General features: G+C 46.3%; 1 protein-coding gene across 4 annotated transcripts in view; it reads left to right on the forward strand.

Moving 5' to 3' along the window:
• The window catches only part of LOC142576653 (uncharacterized), a 165698-nt gene that overhangs the window by 133478 nt on the left and 8801 nt on the right, over positions 1-23419 (forward strand). For all 4 annotated transcript variants that reach the window (XM_075686874.1, XM_075686876.1, XM_075686875.1 and 1 more), the window contains 5 exons: positions 3913-4059; positions 7064-7251; positions 10517-10707; positions 12057-12106; positions 15504-15839. In XM_075686874.1, the coding sequence (XP_075542989.1) occupies positions 3913-4059; positions 7064-7251; positions 10517-10707; positions 12057-12106; positions 15504-15839 (912 nt within the window). The remainder of the gene's footprint in view (positions 1-3912; positions 4060-7063; positions 7252-10516; positions 10708-12056; positions 12107-15503; positions 15840-23419) is intronic.

A 23419-nucleotide genomic window follows, 5' to 3' on the forward strand; every position in this document is an offset into this window, starting at 1 on the left:
TTTTATTCCAATTGACATTGCAGAAGGCAAATGAAGGAAACTGTCCTTGAGTGACTGTGGATGACCTACGTACTCGCTGCTGCACAGGCTTCTGGCATCAGATAGACAGTCAGCGACCTCACTGGCCACAAGTTTGGCACTGCTGTCCGTGCATTACTCCCCAAAGCCATCCATTAGCCTGTCTAACTAAACATTGTCATAATAATGGGAATAAGGAAAATACCATTACCGTGGTGCAAACAGATTTTCTGGAAAGCGAGTTGTAGTATACCATGATAGCTTTGTTTACATCCAGAGAACATTATTCAATTACACTTTAGATTTTGCATACATGTTGCACATAAGTGATTTTATGGAAAAAGTGTGAGAAACAACATAGCATGAATGCTGGGAGCACACTGTATTCGTACGTTCCATGCCTGCCAATTGGCGGTAAAATCAGTACAAGCTAGCTGTTGCATCTAGCTCTCGACCTTGGTGATAGCTGGCGCTGCCATCCCAGAAGCATTGCAGGGTGATATGGGCTGGACTAGTTTTGAAGTGAGGGAAGCTCGCAGTAAAATTGAGTATGAAGAACGCCTGAGGAATATGGAGGAAAGTAAATGGGCTGGGAGAGTGTTGAGGTATCTGTACAGGAAAAACATTGATTCACAGTGGAGGAAAAGAACTAGGAAGCTTACCAGCAAGTATGTGGCCTGTAGGGTGGGCAACACAGCAACAAAGACGGTCAAGCGGAAAGTCAGAGAGGCTGAAATAATCTCATGGGTGGCGGCAATGGAAAGAAAACTGCCATGAGTAACTACTTAAGAGGAAAAAACGAAACCAGGAAAGAAACAATTTATGATAACTCAAAGGGAAGCTCATTACTTTTCGAAGTGAGATCGGGATGCCTCAGAACACGCACCTATAAAGTGAGATATAAGAAGGAAGAAGAAGCATGTGCTTGCTGCGGTAAAGCTAGGGAAACTATGGAGCATGTTTTATTGGAATGTGAAGACGTCTACCCAGCGGGCGATTTAGGCACCACAGGCCTCCTTGAAGCCCTTGGGTTCAGAGGGAGCAGTGGAAAAGTAAACATGTCCGCAATAGGCATTAGTAAGAAGCCATTGGAGGATTGGTGGATGAAAAGTAGGGAAACGACAAAAAACGGAGACGCACAAAAGCACAGTTAGCAATAGGGGATCAGAAAATTTGGGTGTGGGAGTTTATAATGTTTACTTTTTTAATTTTTTATTGTTTAACTTAGGTAGGACATTAGGCAGTATAGTAGCAAGAGCTTGGTGGCGCAACTCACCGCCCCGTTCCAAAGGGGACGCTCATAACATCTATCCATCCATCCATTTGAAACGAGAAGCGATCTCGAAAACTTCACAAAGTTATCCGTAATTCTGCTGTTGAAGGAGCCTGAGACTGGTGGTGAAATTTCTATGGGGGCAGATTGTCTTTGCGTGCCATGCATTAGACTAAAGATCCCAGGTGGTCAAGGATAATCTGGAGCCCTATGTTATGGCATTCCCTCATAATCCACTATGCACTTTTGGAACATTAAACTCCATAATTGAATTTGGTAACTAATTAAAGAATTGAGGATTCAACCTAGTGCATCCTGAGAAGCTTTCTTTTCTTTTTAGTATGAAAACAGCCCGAACGTACTGTATACATCAATATTTATTTTGTTTTATTATTTTATTTCAAAGTACCTTGGCCTGTAAGATATTGACACGTGTGCTTCGTTATCTTTCTCCGGTGACTGCTGTTCACCAGCTGACAAATGTTAAACATTATTGCTCAGCACAAGACTCGCCTGCATGATTTGGAACATCATCATCATCATCATCATCAGCCTGGTTACGCCCACTGCAGGGCAAAGGCCTCTCCCATACTTCTCCAACTACCCCGGTCATGTACTAATTCTGGCCATGTTTTCCCTGCAAACTTCTTGGTCTCATCTGCCCACCTAACTTTCTGCCGCCCTCTGCTATGCTTCCCTTCCCTTGGAATCCATTTTGTAACTCTTAATGACCATCGGTTATCCTTCCTCCTCATTACGTGTCCTGCCCATGCCCATTTCTTTTTCTTGATTTCAACTAAGATATCATTAACTTGCGTTTGTTCCCTCACCCAATCTGCTCTTTTCTAATCCCTTAACGTTACACCTATCATTCTTCTTTCCATAGCCCGTTGCTATTTGGAACTTGCGTGAATGTTATTCTTCATTCTATCTGTTGTGTGTGTCCTCGCCAAATCTTGTATTATCAGATTGCATGCACGATGCGAACTGTGTAGTCCCTTCTAGAAACCACGTGGGCACCAGCGATTATACTGGCACCTTTGGCGACTGATGTAGCATAAAAGCCGACGAGCTTCACCTGCAGATCAGATTTCTACGATCGCCAACTGTGTTTGCCGCTATCGTTGTGCTTTGAGTACAGCCTGTTTTTGTGAGCACAAGTTCACCCAATAAAAACTAAGTTTCCTCATCCATAGTTTTGCTGCTGTGTTTGTCACTGTCACTACTACGTGGCAGTATCTTTCTGCGTATTGATTTCAATATTAATGTAATCATAATAACTTAGCACACCAATGTGACACCACACTAAGGTTTGGTTAAAAATTCAAGACCATTGTAGTCAACCTTTTCTTTGCAACAAATAAATGCAAATCCAGTCATTGAGAAAATACTCCACCAGACAGAACTGACCTTGTGTTGCTATTCAGTGTCTTCTAGACTTGGCTAGAACGGCCTGCAAACTTCAACATGTTGGTTCATGTGAGCTGCAAAATTTTAATGCCTGTTGCTGCTGCCATTTAGAAAAACATGGCCCATGCACCATGTTGGAAGCAAACCATGGTAAGTGTTCCCAGGAACAAAGCAAGCAGCACGTGTGAGCACAGAAAGTGCAGGGATTGCCTTGCAACTCAGTGTGGAATTGTTAAGTCAGTTATTCAAAAGCAGTTGTTGCAAAGAAGGAAGGGAATTGGAGGAGAACATTTACAAAACGCAGTTCATGGTTTTCACAATCACGCAATTGGTATACAGGAAAAATTACGCTAAGAGAGCATTAGAAAGTTTTAAATGGAACTGCACAGCACAGTGCTGTGATTATGCACTGGGTACTGTACATTGCGGGGGTTCAGGCTAATGTGCCAAATTTTTCAGCAAAGTGTTAGGTGAAGATGTAAAATATTTATTTATTTATTTATTTATTTATTTATTTATTTATTTATTTAAGCATACCTTACAGGCCCCTAGGGGCATTGTGTAAAGGGGGAGAGTACACTCAAAGATTATAAAATAATTAGAATACATATGTGAATACATATGCAAAATATACAGTGTAAGAAATTCGCTAACCTGCAGCAATGTGGTGTTAAAAATTGTACAAAAGACAAACCGAATGTTTTTGAACGCGAGAGGTCAGTGAACAAGAAATTTGCACAATTAAAATATAACCAATAGAATTACAGAGTGAGCGAGACAATATTTGGCTATAACAAAACAGTATTTAAGGGGTAGTAGCACAATAATACTGGGAAACTCAAGAAAAATAACACGTTAGGTTATGTTAACATATTAAGTTAGGTTATGTCGAGTTTGAAAAATGCGTTGCTAGAAGATGCCGGAATTTTTCCTGGTCACTCTCATAAGCAATGGCATTAGGAAGATTGTTCCAAAGGATTGTTCCAAATTAGTCTTTCTGTAGATGCGCATGAAATTGAACTGATTGTACAGCCGGTGTGACCTGTAATGAGGAGTTATTCTTGATCATTTGTATTTCATATTTTGTAGATTTTGGGACTTGACCAAAAATTGACAAGAAGCATTTTGTGTTGAGACCTCAAGCATTCTTATACGTACTCACATTTACCTCAGTAAGTGCTAGCAGACTCATGCTGTACTACATGCTGCAGGCATGTGGCTTCAGGCAGCCATACTTCAAGTGCAACTACTGTGCCTACACTGGGGCTTCCCTGGGGCACATCCAGGAGCACCTGTCCTCCCACCCGGAGATTCGCTTTTACGCTTGCGTCCGCTGTGATAAGGAGTTCTCCAGTGAGGTGAGCTTTCGCTTTTGTCAAGCAGTTCCTTCCTTTTTGAGTGGAATGTGTCAGAACTCCATTTGGCATTCACTGTTATGCATTAACTGCTCTACGAGGTTTGTTGGTACGGTAAGTTAACAACTGAACAGCTTGAGGCTCGCCATGAAGGCCACCACAATTGCTTGTTTTATAGTCACAAAGATGACAAGGAAAAAATGGGTGATGAAATATAGGCCACGGCAAGAATGCAGCTTACCGTAATTTTCATCAAAGGCCTTGCCTATGCACTGCTGGTTGTCGTCACTGTTGGCAGACCTGGTGGCAATCGTTCAGTCGACACTTGCTGTGGCTGTGCCCTGGAACGCGTGCAATCAGGCTGAATACGCCGAGAAAGGCCGGATTGAAGTCAGGTGTACTGGACAACAATCGTTGGCCTACGGGCAACAACTTTTAAAATAAATTGCTGCAGTTCTTGCGTGATGCAGATCTGTGCACTTTTATGCAATATTCCTTTATGTTCTTTTAGAGCAAAGCTGTTAATGGAGTAGAAGTGCTCAGAAGCGTTATATGCCAGTTTCACTTTTCTGAAAGAACTAGAGCAGTCATTTTTTAATTAGTATGTTTCGAAGGGCCAGTTGGTTCATTCTAACGACTGATTACTATATGCACAAAACTGGGAAACAGGACACCACACAAGAAGAGCCACACGGAAAGATTGATTGCAGGCTACCAACTGGCTTATTGCAACATTGGGTGTTATAATATATCGCATTACAAGAGGGTGCATGCGGAGGCGCATACAAATCGAAAGAAAGATGCCGTACCCTTCCCCGCATCCCTACAGAACCGCATCTGATTAATCAAAAAAGACATTTCTGCACTGAACAACGATATAGATGTGTCAATTACACAGGCATTACCTCTTCCTTTGATAAAAAACGCTTCCAAAAACACTTCTTCCTGTGATCTTGGTAAAATGAAATTGCACCTCACAGGCAGCTCAGTGTGTGGACAAATTAGGCATTTCATTATTTTTCACAGTCAGTTGATGCTCCCGTGCACGGCCATCTACACCATGCAGGATCTTCGCCAAGTTGGCGGGATCCCATGTGCCACTCCCACAGCGCAGCGTACATGCGAGTTTTCGTGCTTTTTTACCACAGCCGGCAGTGCATTCAAGCATGCAAACACAACCACGCAAGTTTTTGTGGTGCTGAAAACGCCATGCGAATGCCATGACGGTTCTAAGCTTTCTTCAGATTATGTATCTTTCCGTGTGTCTCTTCTTGTGTGGCATCCTGTTTTCCAGTTTTGTGCACTTGGCAATCAGTCATTAGTTTAGTCACGAAGTTTATACGTTAAGAAATTGTAGGGAATGTTAGGGGCAATAAGTAAGTGAATTTTGAGTTCTGTATGTCACTTAGGGGTCATATTAAAATTGCTAAGCCCTTGTTTTTGGCCCATTTAAAGACCTAATATGAAATGGGTAAACGTTTATCACTTTCCTGGGACAACCACCAAAAATATTTACAGGAAATGGCGAACACTCCATGAGTGACATGTACCAAAAGTAAGAAGTGTGTATGTACTAAAAAACCAGAATATAACTCGGTCCAGAATGTAGGTCGACCCCAGGCTTTGAGGTGATAAAATAAAACAAAGAAAGAAGAGGCATTCTTCAGTGCAGTTGCACTGCAGAACATAGTACTTTATTTACACGGCCACGTACAGCATCCCACAGCATCCATTACGGGCACACAGGACTCAGGCCACAAGTGGCATGCAGTGGGCACTCAAGGTGTGTGCTGGCGATCTCTGCAGCAGACTGTAGGCGTCCTTGCAACACTGCTGGCCATTCACTCATTTTGATGGTCCAGCCCCCATCGACGGCAGCTTGAGGTTTTCTGCGCCGCGTTCGGCAGACTGCATTGGCCGACAAGACCTCTCTTCTGTGCCGCCAATTTCACCAGTTGGGCAGCCGTTTTCGTGCACAATGGTCGTAAATAAATTCTGCTATGATGTTTTGGAGTTCACTTATAAACAGTGTAACGGTCCCAGAATGAAGTTTCCTATGAAATTCACGATTCCACCCACCATAGTTGCGGCGTTTTACTTTCCATTTGTGGAAACCTAACGGTGCAGTGCTGCCATTCTCGCATTCGCCTCTGCGTATTCTGTTGCATCATTTTCAAATGTAGCACACCAAAGTCAAGCCGAGACCTGCTAATTTTGCGCCCCGGGGCAGCAGTAATGCATGTTTGCACATTGTTTGCAAATTTTGCGCCGTTCACAATTGCAATAGCACCAGAAAGGCCAATACTTTCCTCACTTTTCTTTCCTTGTCCTATAGTGGCCAGGCAACAAAAAAGATTCTGCCAGAAACTGCCAAATGAGATTAGGGGGCACTTTTCTACTTAGGCCAGGCAACAAAAAAGATTCTGCCAGAAACTGCCAAATAAGATTAGGGGGCACTTTTCTACTTATTTTAACTTGACCTATATTCCAGTGTTTATGGTATGTTAATTATGTGCTCTCGGAATAATTACTCAACACTTATCTTCCGATTTTTTACCTAATGTACCAGGCGTGTAGTTGCTTTTTCCCAGTGTCCTCAATGAACTATGCGAGGCATGTTGCTTATATTTTGTTGAAACAGGAAGCAGGTTGTGAGTGGCGAGCGATTACCTATTCAAGCATTCCACAGTGTCATACTACTGTTACCTGCAATGTTTCCCAAGGTCTTAAAACAACACTACGAGGCACCAACTGCAAATTCAGTGAAAACAGGTAATGTTAATAATGTGTGTCGAAATTTTTACGTTCCTGGCACAACTCTGACAACTCTTCAATGAATTGTGGGATTTGACAGAATGCTCGTTATGTAAGATTTCTTTTTGTTATGTTACATTGATTGATTGAGCGTAACCAATGAAGACCGGCAGCACAATAGAGCTAGTAGCCACCAGCGTGGTTGTTCCCCTCGGCTGATGTGAAGCCACGTAATGGTGTGTTGCACTGGCAGGTCCGGTACCAGCGGCACATGGAGCGACGCCAGTGCCGGCAGCGGCCACAGTGCGAGCAGTGTGGCAAGTGTCTTAGCAGCCAGACGGCTCTGCGCAACCATCGCCTTTGCCACGGCCAGGATCGTGGCTTCGCCTGCGAGGAGTGCGGCGAGAGCTTCAAGACAAGCACCACGCTCAAGTACCACCAGTAAGCAGTAATAGATCGCACATGGGCTGGCCTAGTTGACATTGATCGGGGTGCAACAAGGCAGACACTGTCTGTTTCACCCGTCCCATCGTCTGGGCTGTTTTGCCTTAATCAGAGGTAGACCCGCTTCGTCTTACCTACCACTGCGACAATCTGCTGCTGCACGTGAACGGTGTTTAGCTTTGATGTTCATTTACTGCAGCTTCATTTTGACAGTGGTGGAATGCAAGAACACCATTGGCGCCAAAATTCTGGTGCACATTTTGGTGCCACAGAGTAGGATTGAATCCAAAGGACCTTCATTTGCTAGGGCCACATTTCGCGCTAAAGTATCCTTTCTGTCTAAAAGTGAATGGTTGGTCAAGAACAGCGTGAGAGTTTTTAAAATGTTACCATTACAGGTATTCTTTTAGTTGTCCTGAAATGTTATGATAGTTGCTGTGGGCACAGAACACCTACGACCAACTTCGTGGGTTCATTTTGTAGTCGACTATGATTTGGAGCGGTATTCTCAGTCATTCACTTTGGCAAAATTACATGGGACTCGGCACTGAATGTGTCGGTGTATATGACTGCCAGCGTTTTTGGCACTGTGACAAGCTCGCTATCTGCACACAGCACCAGGAATGCTGTCGGCTGCATACTTTGACAAGTGTGGTGCAGAGTCACATGAAATCTTGTGAAAGTGATAGCAGTACAGTGAAATATCTGTATAACAAACCTCAGGAGACCGTGGCAGATTGTTTGTTATTCTGGAAGGTCATTATAATGAAAGCTCCAATATTCAACATTCTGTGCCTCAATTTCCATAGATCCCGCTGCCACATTCCGCTGAAACACGGTATGGTAACCATAGCACATGCAAAAGACGTGGATAAACTACCAATAAAGAGAAAGCTCCATGTCACCTCCAAAGCGCAATGTTTCTTTTTTTTTCGTTCACATTCCTTGTTGTAGATACTGCAACTGTCTCACTTGAGGTGGACACCTGAACTAATCTAAAGTGCCAGAGTGTGTAAACGACATCATCGGGCCTTGTGGCGTCCTCTGTGAGCATGGAGGTTACATTTCTGTGCACACAAGGAAAAAAGTTGGGAGCACAGAGAGAAGGGCAACGCAGCACTGTTGCTCCTGTCTGGGTGAAGCATGCGCTCACAGAATGTGATGCCTCCACAGTAGAAAAAAAAGCCCCACAGGCGTTTTTCTCCTCTCGCACTGTCTCAGGTTTTCCAAGCCCATGCGCCGCGCTTCACCGGGAGCAAGTTACGAGACGTTTGCTTTCTGCGCCGTGTTGTCTGCTAGCCTACCACTCCAGTTGTTATGAAAATAAAAGAATCCCCAGATATTATAATATCAATTGGTTGTACTGAGGCGTTGTTAACACAACACGGAAACTGAGTAACAATCGGTATTCTGAAAAGTTACGTATTTTGAAGTTCGTAGTACTGAAATAGTTGTATATATTGAAAATATTTCTAAGAAGTTTGCTAACCTGGTATTTGTGGTGACGAAGTTTCACTGTATCTGTAAAAGTTATAGCTTTGACAGATGCAGCCTGACATCTGTCGCCAATGAAGCGCAAATGGCAATGATGGTGTTCTGATTTTATTATGAAAGCTAATTTTAAAAAATTCTGGCAGGAACCATCCTTGATGATTGTCAGTGTGGAGCAATAATGTCTCCTGCATGTGGCGCCAAGCCCGAATGAACTAATATCGCTTCAGGGAAACGCTCCCTCTAGGACCACCACATGCAAGAGTCGTGACACCGTGATGATGTACTATCAGAACCAGAGGCCATTCGCTTTTGAAAGTATGCGTCTCTTGCGCTTTCGAGGGCCCGTCTGCAGGTAGGGGCCTGCATGCAACATAGTGCAGCTAGCGCAACCGAGCCCCTTACTGGCAAGTGGAGCTAGGAGAGGAGGCGCCAAGCCAACAGTGTCATGCAAATGGGTGCAAGGAGGGGCCGAACCAATAGGGGCTAGCGAGCAGGCACGTGGGGTGGTGCACGCATTGACGACAAACTCTGTGACCTTGGACGGCCTTCCATTTGACCCTGGCTCCGACTAGGCAAAGAAATGCTTTGCATTTAAAAGGTTTCCGTTCTGTGAAGATAAATTCTGAACGTCTCGTTTTTTCTGATCGTGAGCATGGGAGCCATGCTCTTTTATAAATCTTCTTTATAATTTTTTCTTTTATAAATCAGGGACACGTTACATTCATGTGCACTTTTATTCATTTCTTTAAAGCTGCAAAAATTGGGTGCACATTAGATTTGGGGGCATGTTAGAATCGAATAAGTACGGTAGTGTTCCAACTCAATAAATTTAGGAAGCTTGTTGTAATTTTAGCATCTAAATTAGCCAGTAGACAGAGGACAACTGTTTTCCTGAAAGCTTCCTGCCTAGTGTCAGCTTAAGGGGGGACACAGGTTTTAGAGACAAAAAAAATCGCAAATGCCAGGCTGTTGAATGTTACCTTCGTATTCTGCGTATTAATCTTCAGACCTACTCTTAAACTTTCTTGGCTAAGGTCCTCAATTGTTTCTGAACAAGCCAGAAACGACTGAAATGCATTGTTCTGTTTCCAGCTTTGCCTTTGCTTGTAGTAGAGTCCTAATTCAGATAAAGAATGTACACTGGGGACTACTTTGTGCTTAGAAAGCAGTTACAGAGCAAGTAGACAGTGCACTTCCATGTAATTATGTGCAACAGATGTTCTACTAAGTTACTGATGCGAAAGCGAAAAAGCCAGCGTCTGTCATCTGGAGCAGCAAATCGGCAGGTAAATTCCCATTAGCTGCGACGCTACGTCACGAGTGCACCTCAACAGAACAGAATGGGCGAAAGGGCATACCTGCTGATGCAATAGTGCACCATGTGTTGCGTGAGAGGAAAGAGCATCGCCATGATGCCACATTACTCTCACTCTCTCTCTTGGAAGCAGGCATGCGGTCCGTATCTCTCTCTCTCACTGAGCTTAGCTGCTGCTCATGCCTGCCAGCCTTGGTGGCTGTGACTGCTTCCTTGGTCTCTTGTCACACACGGTGGCATGCGGCGTTGGCACCGCAGGCTGCTGCTGCTGCTGCTTGCTGGCTCGGGCAGCATGTACCACTGTGGTACATATTCACTGCACAAAACTTGAAGGACTGCTCAGCGTCATTCAATTGGACATTAACACTTTCACATTCACAAGTCATCAGAAGTGCTTAGGTGGCCTTAGATGTTTGCTTGTTTGCGTTTCAATTTATGCTGCTGCCACCACAGGCAGGCCAAGCATGGTGCCAACAAGGCGTTCAAGTGCGAGTACTGCTCCAAGGGCTTCAACTTCCTGGCACAGAAGAAGCGCCATGTGAGCCGCGTCCACCTGCGCCAGACCAACCACGCATGCACCATGTGCCCCATGCGCTTCATGACTCGACGCGAGCTCATGCTGCACCTGCTCTGCGGACACAAGTGTGAGTTCCCGCCTTGGTCTTTTCCTTTTGAAAATGAATAGCTTTCTTTGGCCCTCTCGCCTGTTTTCACGGTCCAGTTTTCTCTGCTGAGGTTACATACTCTCACAGAACCAAATTGAGGGGTGCGCTCGTTGGAGAGCGCCAACTAGCTTTTGGAGACACACCTGGTGTCGCGCAAGAGCTACATGATGTCGGGAGGTTTAGCTACTGTGGTCAGTGGGGTCACTGTGTCATGTTTTCCTGCCGACTGGGCTGATGGTGGCAAGGTGTACCTGTTTGCCAAAGTCTCTTGCCAAGATGCACTGTTTCGGCTTGCTGGCCTTTGTGCTACAAATGAGCGGAGAAGAAGCTGAGCAGGGCATGGTGATGTTCTGGCACTCAGTCTGGCTCACCCAGTTGTCTGTTATGCTGCTACATCAATCCCTGTGGACTACTGTAACAGTGAAACAGACAGCCGAGTAAGCTGGTGCGAGCGCCAGAATGTCGCAATTTCCTACTCCTACATGACCACCTGCTGCATGGTAACATCACAACACATGCACACTTCCTGGGAACCGAAACTGGTTCTTTACAAAGCTATTACCAGTAGAATATCTTTTGTGTTCTGGGGCTTTTCAGTGATTTGTTCCAGCATTTCAAGGTCCAGGACCTTCATTTAATGCAAATGATGAAAAGCAAAAAAAAAGTCATGCAAATTCTACTCCTATAAGATCGGTTTTTCGAAGAAAGTTTGTAAAATTTTGCTCTATGCTCAAAACTTGACAAGAGCGTCACCTCAACTTCGTGGTGTCACACTCTGCTATGCAGCTTGTTTATTTTCTACAGTTCTAGAGAACCACGACTTTGTTTACTTTTCTCGACATTCCATGCTTGGCTCTGTGGCGGCTGCTTCAGCTAAATTCTTGCCTCGTTACGCTTACTGTCTTTCTTGTGGAATGTGTTGCTATTGCCTCGTTCGTGAGGCTTGCAGCTCTTGGCACGTGCACTTTGTGATATTGTTCGAACACAAAGGCGTGCTGATGACTGATGGCGACAACCAATTGAAAGGATGATTCCACCACTGACTCTGCAAAGTACCTGTAACAGGTCTCACTGTAATATCGCACGGATGTCTTAGGCCTTTTCATTGGGACTTAGGTTTCTATATCTAGTATTTCATCTTGGGTAATATCATTGTGACTAGGTTTAAGTGTACACGAACCTGTGCGAGTTCATTACACTTGTAACCTAGACATGTATGAGCAAACAGGTATGCCAAATGGGAAATGACAGTTGTGTAAAGATATTTGCGGTGGTACCTATGCCTTCTAAGAGCAGTGCTGTTGCATGCTTTTTTTTTTTGCTTGCAGTTCAGCCAGAAACGTCTGACAAAGGTGCTGCCCTGATGCCTGATGGATCCGTGAGTTGCCCTTCACCTCTGTGTATTTCTAGTAAATACTGATGCTTCAGGGATACGCTTCCTTGATACTTGTTTGATATCCAGGCCTGTCATTATGCAAACAATTTTTTAATTTCATTCTGCAACCAAGGCTTTGAGTTTTTTAGAAAAATTTAATGAGTTGGAAATTGCACAACTTTCACTGGCAGACATCAAGTGCTTCAGCGCCAGCTGCCATTTTTTAGTCATTTTGTAGCCAAAGGCAAACCAGCAGTGTGCCACAGTGTTCGTCTATCACTGCAGTCAGATCATAGATATGCTTTTGTGCGCTGTATATTGAATAGTACTGCCTAAAGTTGTCCCGTGTGCCTTATAGGTAGAGTCTCCAGCTTTCTGTGATACGTACCGTGATTTCACGAAATTTTTCAGAATTGATGTTTTTTTGTGGAAATGTGAAAAAAATGATTAAAATATTGCTTTTGGAAGCGACAAAGAAATGCTATTTCTAATAGTTTTCACAAGGTGGCGCTACACATCTTAAAAACGGCAGATCCAGTGGAAGGTGCCAAAGGTGACGGGAAGTAGTGTTTCCTTATTAATTAATAGTAAAAGGGTTTCTATTGCTTCATCATCCTTTAGTGTTGTACAAATGTAATTTTATATTCAAATGTTCTAACCTTATAAAGAATTACAGTGACACTTCACTTTGTGAATGCAGGTTATGCGCAAGCATATGGGTACCATTCCTATACAATTGTGATAACAATTATATGGGTACTCCAGGTACATTTCTGCCGTTTCCGTCGCCTCGATATTCTGTATGAAGGCCAAGGGCGATAACATTGTCCCCGCGTGTCATGTGCTGTATGTGATAGTGAAGGCATGCAATGGCTGAGCCGACGATCGCGGCTTAATCTTGCGTGCATAAAAGGGGAAAGCGGAGAGGCAGCACGCTGTCTTCCATCGCACCCGTGGTCCCAGGGGGAGTGGTGAAAGGAAGGTGGTGTTGTACTCCGCAGGCAGCTGCGTATTCCGCAGCCACACGTGCATTATCTTGAAAGCAATCTGCAGAGTGTAGGCGTACCGATGGCTCATGGCTGCGTTGGCACTGTGTTGAATCACTAGCCGTAGCTGCTGAATAGTGCAAGTGTACCTGAAGTCTGCACAAAAACTCAAATCTAGTGACAGGGATTTAGCACCATTTCTTTCTAAACAAAAAATCCAGTTGTAGATTTTGATGTTCTGGCTTTCTGGGCAGGGATAGAACAGCTCACTCCAGCACTTTTTTTCCATTGCCCTTAAATACCTGTCAATGCCAATCAACTCTGTTGGCATAGACAGATCATTCAGTCGCTATGGCGACATTGTGTCTCACAAGCGCCCTTCTCCTAGTGAAGATAGTACAAAGCATCATCTTATGTTCAGCCACAACAGCTTCCTTCAGTTTTAAATAATGCAAGCATGTTTGGAGCCTGAAAGTTCTTAATAAATAAGCTGTTATTATGTCTGTTAAGTGTTGCCGCGGAATCTTGCAGATTCCTCTGTCTGAATTTGCAGAGTTTTACATTTTCCACCACATAAAGTTAAGGGCTCTACTTACAGGTACAGTGTACTTGCACTAAAAATCACATCATCTGCCTCTGTCCCCTTGTCTATGTATTTTCTGTAAGTCACGTTTGCAAGGGAATACTAACTAGCCAGTACTCAAACCCTGCTTTAATATTGGAAGTGGCTGACCAATTGAGACCACAACCATGGCTGCTCAGTCACATGGCTGACTGCAGTTGTTCAAGCTGTTCAAAAGACAGATGCAGCTGTGAAAATGGAATTGTTTTTTCGGGCAATCAAGAGAGTCTCGAAAATTACCCCAATGCACAGTACAATGACCAATGTCATCATGACTTTTCCAAGCAGTCCCTATCGAATGCCATAACATGAATCTCTTGTGTGCTTTTCCACTTATGTGATGTGATAATGTTCAAGTTATCTTCAGAGTGCCTGGTTATGCATGGGCAAAGGTTTTGAAATAATTTTGTTGATGCAAAGGAAAAGAAAGCAATGAGTCTATGTGCCCTTTATTGCACAAGAAGCATTGTGCAATCAAACACTTCTAATTGATAGTAACTTTCTGTTATCTTTGAAGCTGTGATTGCTGGGTATTCTCTGCCCTCCGGCACTTGATCGTATGCCCGAGATACTGTACTCATAACAATACCTAACTACTTTAAAGAAGGAGGAGCTGGACTTTCTTCGATATAACTATGGCCTGCTCTCGCAGTTGGGAGTGTGTAGAGCCACTGGGTAACAGCAAAGCCTGCGCAACAAAGAAAAGTGTAAGGCTGCTTTCTCTAGGTGTCTTGTCTCACCATAACTGTGCGGTTAGAATGACTGGCATAAAATCAACTTAAGTTGACATGTGCATTAGAATGAAGTATGTGCCTGAAACAGAGGTCATTATATGAAAAGTATGAAACTGAGGTAATAGTAGGCACTGGATCATCGCTGGCATCATGCTGACCTGCATGGCACCATCGCCATGCAGCGTAACATTTTCTGCAAAAGCAAATGTTGTGCACTGTGCATGCTAAGCCATTGCTGTGTGTGTAAGCCATGCCTGTGCTAGGCGTGCACCACAACTTTCTGGAAAAAGTCAAAGCATGCAATGCTGCTCTGGCCACGGCTGTTCTATGTCGAAGACAAGTTGACAAAAACAAAGTGCCTCATTAATAAACATTTTTTTTAAGCTGGTGACTACCGATGCAGCACTCGACAGCATTGTTTTATTACCTAATGATTGCATTTATTGATGCCATTCATTACATTTATTCCTAAATCAATTCTCTTGAATGCTGCAGAATTATTTTCATTAGATAGACCAAGCCAGTCATTGTGTTGACGTTGGGGAGAGACATGCTTCACAAAAGCGAAGAACCTGCTTTCGAGATCGCCTTGGCACCGGAGTACTCTTGGAGGCCACGGGCCAGCCGAGAAGTTCGCTTGCCTCCTCGATCCCAATGCAAATCACCGTGTTGTGTATGCCACATGCTGCACAACCGCAACGAGCCAAGCAGAAGACCATTATAACGGAACAGATGGCAGTCACCTAAAGGCTGTCGCGTCAGGTGCTAAGAAATCGCGTGACGCCGAAGATTCTTTTTGTGGTTCTATTCCAGTCTCGTTGCATGCGTGGCCTCGTAGCGGTTCCACTGGCCGCAACACCACCTTCCATGTTTACAATTGTGCACCCCATTGAGCATGTACTGCCGTAAATGTCCATAATGAATATAAAGAAGTAATTTCGACTCCCTGATCATAATGAGTTTTGAGTGTCTAGCTTGATTCTTCCTTAATGTACTTTGAAAAACGTGTGCCGCTAAGTGAGGCCGATACGTGTGGTGGTTTCCCGTTCCCTGCGCAGAGTGCCCCGAGCCTGAAGCTGTTTCGGTGCGAGCACTGCGACTACGTGTCGTACAGCCGCAAGGGCTACCTTCGCCACCTGGTGGATCACACTGGCGTGTGGCCCTTTGCCTGCGACCTCTGCAGCAAGGGATTCATTGAGCGAAACCAGGCCGAGCGGCACATCCGCACGGCACACACCAGCGAGAGCTACCCGTGCCCCCACTGCCCCCGCGTCTTCGTGCTCCCATCGAGCTTCCAGGAGCACCTGCAGGCGCACGAGGAGCAGCGGGGCAGCACCTGCACACAGTGCACCAAGTACTTCGAGACGCAGGGGCTGTACGACCTGCACCTGCAGGTGCGCCAGCCTCCATACCTATGCTTGTGCACAATAACTCACAGAAGCCATAGGTCAGCAGGCTCACTCACCAGTATTGACACCTGTACTTGTTTATCTTTGTCGGGCGACCACATTTCACCGCCTAACAAATGTTATCGCACGGCGCAGGACGCGCTTGCATGTATCGGAAGTTTCTGGAATGTTATCGATGGTTCCATCCGCTGTCTGTGACCGAACCTTGTGTAATCTGATTGCATGTATGCGCGACACGAATAATGTAGAACTTTGTGGAAGACACGTGCGTCCCAGCGATTACTCTGGAACGTTCAACGACTGATGTATAAAAGCCGACGCGCTTGACCCTGTGGGGATGCGTGACTCTCGCGCGTCCCCTGATGTTTTTCCCGCATAGCGCGTCTCCTGCAGGGCGGCTTCGCCCGCCGCGTGGCCTGGCGCCCGCGGCGCTCGGAGTGCTTGAAGCGCAGTGCGGGAGATGGCGCTAGTGTTGCGCTGCTAACGCCGCCGACAGGCGAGGTTACTTGGGCGCCGAAAGGAAGGCGCTTGCTCTCTTTGGTTCGAGGTTGTCGGCGGGCGCGGACGTCCGTGCGGGCGCCGTCGGATGCTTCTGCGAGACTGTCTCGCGTGGCCACCTTCGAACGTGCCACCATTCGCGTGACTGTACACGCGAACGACCAGGCGTTGGGATCCAGCATGGGGCGAATATATTCTCTCGCAATGCGGTTGCGGTAAGTCGGACCTTCTAGATTTGTCGCGTGCCCATCGGCATGTTTTGGGGATAGCAACTCGGCTAGCAGGCATTGATCTATGAAAGGTGCAATAAATGCCCTTGTGATTGTTTGCACTACTGTGTTGTCGTTCCTTTGTCCCAAGAGTACGGAGGAGAACCCCGTATCTCCCACATCTGCTCCCACATCTAAGGGAGAGGAATTATGCAGGCGCATCGACCACGTGGTACGATGTTCAGCTCGGCCAGCAAAAGATCGGGCAGCTACTCAGATGCTAAGTTCACGTGAACGAAGCTCGCTTTCTTGAGTCGAACGAGTAACTTCAATTCGTGCGAGGCTAAATAGAATGAGGGAAGCAACTTGCAACACCTCAACGCCACGGTCCACCAGGTTGTGTCCCTCCACGTGCGACAGGCAGCTTCGTAAAGCCTTAGGCCTAAAGCGTCGCTACCCTGACAACAACCGGCATCCAAAAACAACGCCCAAAATGAGCGCAAAACAGGCAGCCGCGAGGAGACGTCAGCTCTGTGAGGTGGTCCTACTCCGCTCGGTGCACGAAGCATCCGAGTTGACGGCGCCCACCGTCCCAGACGGTGTCGGAGCACCCGGTGCCAGGCTGCAATACCAGTCAGCCCGTAGTGGCACCCGTGGCCCGCAGCCACCCGGCTCCCAGAGCCGCGACTTCATCAGAGTCAAAGAGATAGGAGAAGCTATTTACATAAGAAATTCGGACCACCCACGAGGCTTCCTTACTCACTCGCTTCAGGCTTGCCACTGCTCCGCGGGCGCTCAGCCTCGCTCTCCCAGGATGCAGACCACGTGGCTCTCGTACTGACGAATGTCATTAAAAAAAGCACTTGCGAAAAGGCTTAGCATGTTGACATGTTCAAACACACTACAGCCTCAACTCCACTACTACTACTTCGCTACTACTACTTCGCTCAAGACTACTTCGCTAAACACTACTACTTCGCTCAAGAAAGCACGCCGCCGACGCTAGCGATCAAAATTCACGCTAGGCCTACGCTTCGGTTCAAACAAAGGTCTCGAACGAAGCAAAACTGTTAAAACTATCGTCTGATGCCCCAAGAGGCCCCACGTTGGGCGCCAGATGTGGGGTCTCTCACACCCGTGCTCTTGGGACAAAGGAACGACAACACAGTTGTGCAAACAATCACAAGGGCATTTATTGCACCTTTCATAGATCAGTGCCTGCTAGCCGAGTTGCTATCCACAAAACATGCCGATGGGCGCGCGACAAATCTAGAAGTCTGACTCACCGCGACCGGAAGCGAGCGAATATGTTCGCCCCATGTTGGACCCCAACGCCTGGTCCTTCGAGTGTATGGTCATGCGAATCGTGGCGCGTTCGAAGGCGGCCACGCGAGACAGTCTCGCAGAAGCATCCGACGGCGCCCGCACGGACGTCCGCGCCCGCCGACGACCTCGAACCGAAGAGAGCAAGCGCCTTCCTTTCGGCGCCCAAGTAACCTCGCCTGTCGGCGGCGTTAGCAGCGCAACACTAGCGCCATCTCCCACACTGCGCTTCAACCACTCCGAGCGCCGCGGGCGCCAGGCCACGCAGTGGGCGAAGCCACCCTGCAGGAGATGCGCTATGCGGGAAAAACATCAGGGGACGCGCGAGAGTCACGCATCCCCACATCCCCCCAACCTTAAATCACTTCTTATTCCGGCGAAACATGTGACACGGTCTAACATTAACCCGTGCTTTGCGAACAAGATAGTACATGCAACAGTGGCCGCGCTGAGGAAATGTCCACACGCTGTCCATAACATGCGAGCCGACTGTCCTTGAGGTACACCGCTGGCGTCCACCGGTCACAGCAGCAGCTTTGCGACTCGAGGGCACAATCCCAGGCCAGGACTCCGGAGACGACGACGCAGTAGTCGGTACGAGCAAGCGTCGCTCGCGCCGACGCGCCCTGCTGGCAAGAGCCGCCGTAGCTGTCGGTGACCGCTGGCTCCTTTGTCCGCCGCCGAGGGTTGTGAGCTGGATACAGGAGGCCGCCGAAGTCGCCGCGCCGAACTGGTCACAGCATCGCCATCGCCCGGGGTGGCTCGATCATAGACCGGGGCAGCAGCGCAGACGATGTGCAGGTGACGGCAAACCAGGGGTGACTCCAATCACGCTGCGTAACCTCAACACACTCGGCAAACACTAAAGTAGTGCAAGGGAGAGGAATTCTGCATGCGCATCGCCCACGTGGTACGATGTTCAACTCGGCTAGCAAAAGATCGGGCAGCTACTCAGATGCTAAGTTCACGTGAACGAAGCTCGCTTTCTTGAGTCTAACGAGTAATTTCAATTCGTGCGAGGCTAAATAGAATGAGGGAAGCGAATTGCAACACCTCAACGCCACGGTCCACCAGGTTGTGTCCCTCCACGTGCGACAGGCAGCTTCGTAAAGCCTTAGGCCTAAAGCGTCGCTACCCTGACAACAACCGGCATCCAAAAACAACACCCAAAATGGGCGCAAAACAGGCAGCCGCTGGCGCCCGCGGCGCTCTGAGTGGTTGAAGCGCAGTGCGGGAGATGGCGCTAGTGTTGCGCTGCTAACGCCGCCGACAGGCGAGGTTACTTGGGCGCCGAAAGGAAGGCGCTTGCTCTCTTTGGTTCGAGGTCGTCGGCGGGCGCGGACGTCCGTGCGGGCGCCGTCGGATGCTTCTGCGAGACTGTCTCGCGTGGCCGCCTTCGAACGTGCCACCATTCGCGTGACTGTACACGCGAACGACAAGGCGTTGGGATCCAGCATGGGGCGAATATATTCGCTCGCAATGCGGTCGCGGTAAGTCGGACCTTCTAGATTTGTCGCGTGCCCATCGGCATGTTTTGGCGATAGCAACTCGGCTAGCAGGCATTGATCTATGAAAGGTGCAATAAATGCCCTTGTGATTGTTTGCACTACTGTGTTGTCGTTCCTTTGTCCCAAGAGTACGGAGGAGAACCCCGTATCTCCCACATCTGCTCCCACAACCCGCTGATCAAATTTCGACGACCGTCGATTGTGTTCGCCATTCACCGTTTTGCTTTCTTCACCGTCACTACCACGTGACAACATTTTCCCAGGCTGTGTACTTGCTCACATTCACACCCACTTATATGCATCAACACTTGCTAGCATTCGTAGTCACTTCCATTCACACTTAATGGCACCCACTCATTGATGCTCACTCGCATAACATACTCACATCTACTGACAGTCGCTCACATTGTATTAACGAGCACTCACTCCTTTTTATACTCGAGTCAAACTCACCAGCACTCACTTGTACTCACATCCTTTGTCTCTCACTACATCTCATGCTTTGCAGTGAATGTGGAAGGCCAACCTGAGTGAATGAGTATGCCTGCCCACGATGACCGCCATTGTTTCGGTGCAGTTGTTTGAGTGCAGTGCGCTTCACTCTGAGGTCATGTCTTGAATCCCTGTCAACACACAAGTCCATAATTTTGCAGTCGCTCACCTTGGCACAACTCAAAAATCCATGTGATGTTTGTTCACCTGTTACTACTGTGGAAAGTTTTCATGGAGCTCAGTGTGGCTAACTTTCACAAGGGCACCTCTTGACGTATAATTATATGACTCCAGGCATGGCACCATTGTGGTTGTGCTGCTGATCGGATCACATCTGCGACGCTGTCATGTAACTGTCTAATGTCAGAGAACTTTAGATATAGCGGAACCAAAATTGATCTATTCTTCCTAGGTGTATTGTGTACGAAAGAGCCCAGGCCAGGTTTGAGTTCCTTGCGCATGTACTTTTGTCAACTCCACTCATTGGGTTTAAATTAACACCCTTTGCATCTGCTTTTTCTGAATCTCTCTGTTGTGATATAGCCAAGTATAAACTAGCCTTTCTTCCCATCATTCAGCATTTGGTAAGCAGCAGTAATCTGTCTTGTGCTTCATTGTACCTGGCACATTCTTCACTTTTGCTGTTTATCTAACTCTGACACAGTGAGAGGCATCAACATTGTCCGCCAAACAATATGGTTGATTACTTGAATGAACCAGCTGAAAGTTGCTGGCACGTAATTTCTTTTGTATGTTACATTTGCAGACACCATGTAGTCGTCATCTGGTGGGACTTGGTCATTGCCGTTGTAGCAGATACAAAGTACAGTAAAACCTCGCTAATTCAAACTCTCTTAATTTGAAATCCCAGATAATTTGAAGGTTTTCTGCGGTCCCGTATTTTCCAGTGTAAATTTGACCAAACAATTTGAACCGGCGGCCTAGGCCAACCAGGTTAAGAAGAACGGTCAAGTATTCTGTGTGCTTTGTGAGTAAATGTTAATAATTGTGACTCACATGAGAATGGTTTGCGAAAACAGTGTTGTCATGGCGAAAAAAATGAATAAGACTCGAGAAAATCCGCCAGGTTATTAAGAATAATATGTTCTAGTAGTTTGCAGCAGGTACTGGTTAATGATATCGGGCCCTTGTGTACGATTTGGGTCACCGTCGCACGCTTTCGCTCGCACATGACAGAACACGGCGCACAGGGACGATGTTATCGCCCTTGGACGTCATACGCCACATCGCGGTGACTGCGGCAGCAGAAGTGCGCCTGGAGTGTCCATACTGCACTTCTATAGGAATGGCACCGATACGCTTGCAAGTGATCCGCATTTACTGTGTGAAACGTCACTGTATTTTTTTTTAAATGGCTTACTGAATTAACAGGTGCAGCTTATACACCGGTGCAACTTGTACACATTTCTTTTTCTTCAAAAAAACTGCTGTTTTGAGGGGGGTGCGACTTATACGGAGGTGCAAATTATACAGAGGTGCGAGTTATAGACTGTAAGATACGGTATTCATCGAAGGCCAGTTATATGATCGAAATAATGTAAGTTTGGGCCCATATAAATGTATTGGCGTTAACTGGAACCTTCGGTCGGAATCGAATTAATCGAAAAATAGAGTTGACTGGAGTTGAATTAATGGAAGTCTACTTATTAAAAAGAATATTCTGGGTACATTTAATAAAAAGTAGGTTAAATCAAGCTCTAGGCAAAGTATAGATATCATGCGAGGCATCATACCTAACATTGTTGATGATATATATTCTAGGTTCTGTGCACCATAGATGGTCCTTACACTTGGAACTGACCTTTTATTTGTCTGACTCGTAGAAATACAGGATAGTTACAGGCAGTTACAGGATGTCGACATGTGGTTTCACAGCACAGTACTGACACTTATTCATCTTCACTTGACTGTCGGTGAAAAGATCTAAACACATCTGCAATTTGCTGACAGTGTACATCTGTGTGCAGGAAGCAAATGGCCATACTTTTATCTGGAACACTGTTGCATACTGTAACAGCAACGGCATCATTTCTATAAATGTTAGGGATCCACTGCATAAGTCATACGAGATCTCATTTCTGTTGACAGTGATACTTTCTTGTTGAGAGGAATGCATTGACAGCCCACCGTACAAATGAGTGCGATCTGGGCGAGTCCCACGTGGAGCGCCTGCTGTGACATCAGCGCACTGGGATACCCTCCAGTATTGGGGGGGGGTGGGGGGGTGGATCAACGTGTGCTACCTCAACATAATAGAAAATTTATACGACCTCAATTTGCTTTGAAACATCACAGACTTGGGCGTCAGCCTTCACAAAAAAAATTATTGTGATAAGTCGAAGCTGAAGGAAATCTAAAATGTTTGTCTCTAATGTTAGTACCGTATTTACTCGCATAATGATAGCACTCGTGTAATGATCGCACCTCTGAATTTTGTCGTCAGAATTTGATTTTTTTTCTTTCCCGTGTAATGATTGCACCCCGAACTTGTTGCAGTGACATGTTGTGTGCCAAGTCTAGCTAATGATGATCGCGCTTACCATCTGTCGATTGCTGTCAAATGCTACGCGAACGACTCTTGAAGACATACCAAGCGGTCTGCACGCACCAAACATTCTTAAGCAGATGCCCCATTTCATCCCTTTCACCACTTTCCGCACTTCCATGACAAAAAAAATGCTACAACCAAACTTGCCTTGGCTTTATTACTTGTAGGCTTCGTAATGGTTTTGGCCAATAACAGAAACGGTGCCTTTCGATTCTTCTTGTCTGCACTCGTGGGCACGCAACAAATCGCAAGCGGCAACTATAGTGGCCATGTTTACACTAATACGCTAGAAGTGTACCCTATTCATACGCAGACGCTTGTAACACAGCTAAGATATTCGCCCGCCCTTAGCGGAAACATGCCATATTAGGATAGTAGTGAAGACAAATGCTGCAATTTCCGCAGCATGCCCGCCATGTGTTTCTATGTCACTGGCAGCTACGCGCGCCCATCTCTGTTTCTGTCTCCTCAAAGTGGACACGGCTACATTATTGTCCCAAACTAGCCAATATTAATGATATTATTTACTATTGACATGGAAGAAACTGTTTCAATGCGCGTAATATACTCACGAGAACAACAAAAATCGCGTTTGGCGCGATCGGCTTGCTCCGCCGGCTGCCATATTTGTTTTTATGTCCCGCACTGTTACAGCAGCAGCCACCTGCTTGTTGACCTGTTGTCATCCCGCAGCAAATGCGGATAAAAAAAAATTATTTTCGCAGGAAATTTAACCCACGTAATGATCGCATCCCTCAATTTGCATCAATTTTTTTGACAAAAAAGTTCAATCATTAGGCAAGTAAATATGGTATGTAATTAATATTGTCTACAACAAAGATATTTTCATGTCAGGTGTGACTTTTGTGGAGATGGGTCTGCACAGGGCTCACCCTACAAGCGACAATCAGGAAAGGGCACAACGCTCCTCCACTCCGCAATGCACAAAGGTGTTACAGCAGGGTT

This window comes from Dermacentor variabilis, chromosome 3 (assembly GCF_050947875.1).
Source record: "Dermacentor variabilis isolate Ectoservices chromosome 3, ASM5094787v1, whole genome shotgun sequence".
NCBI lineage: Eukaryota > Metazoa > Arthropoda > Arachnida > Ixodida > Ixodidae > Dermacentor > Dermacentor variabilis.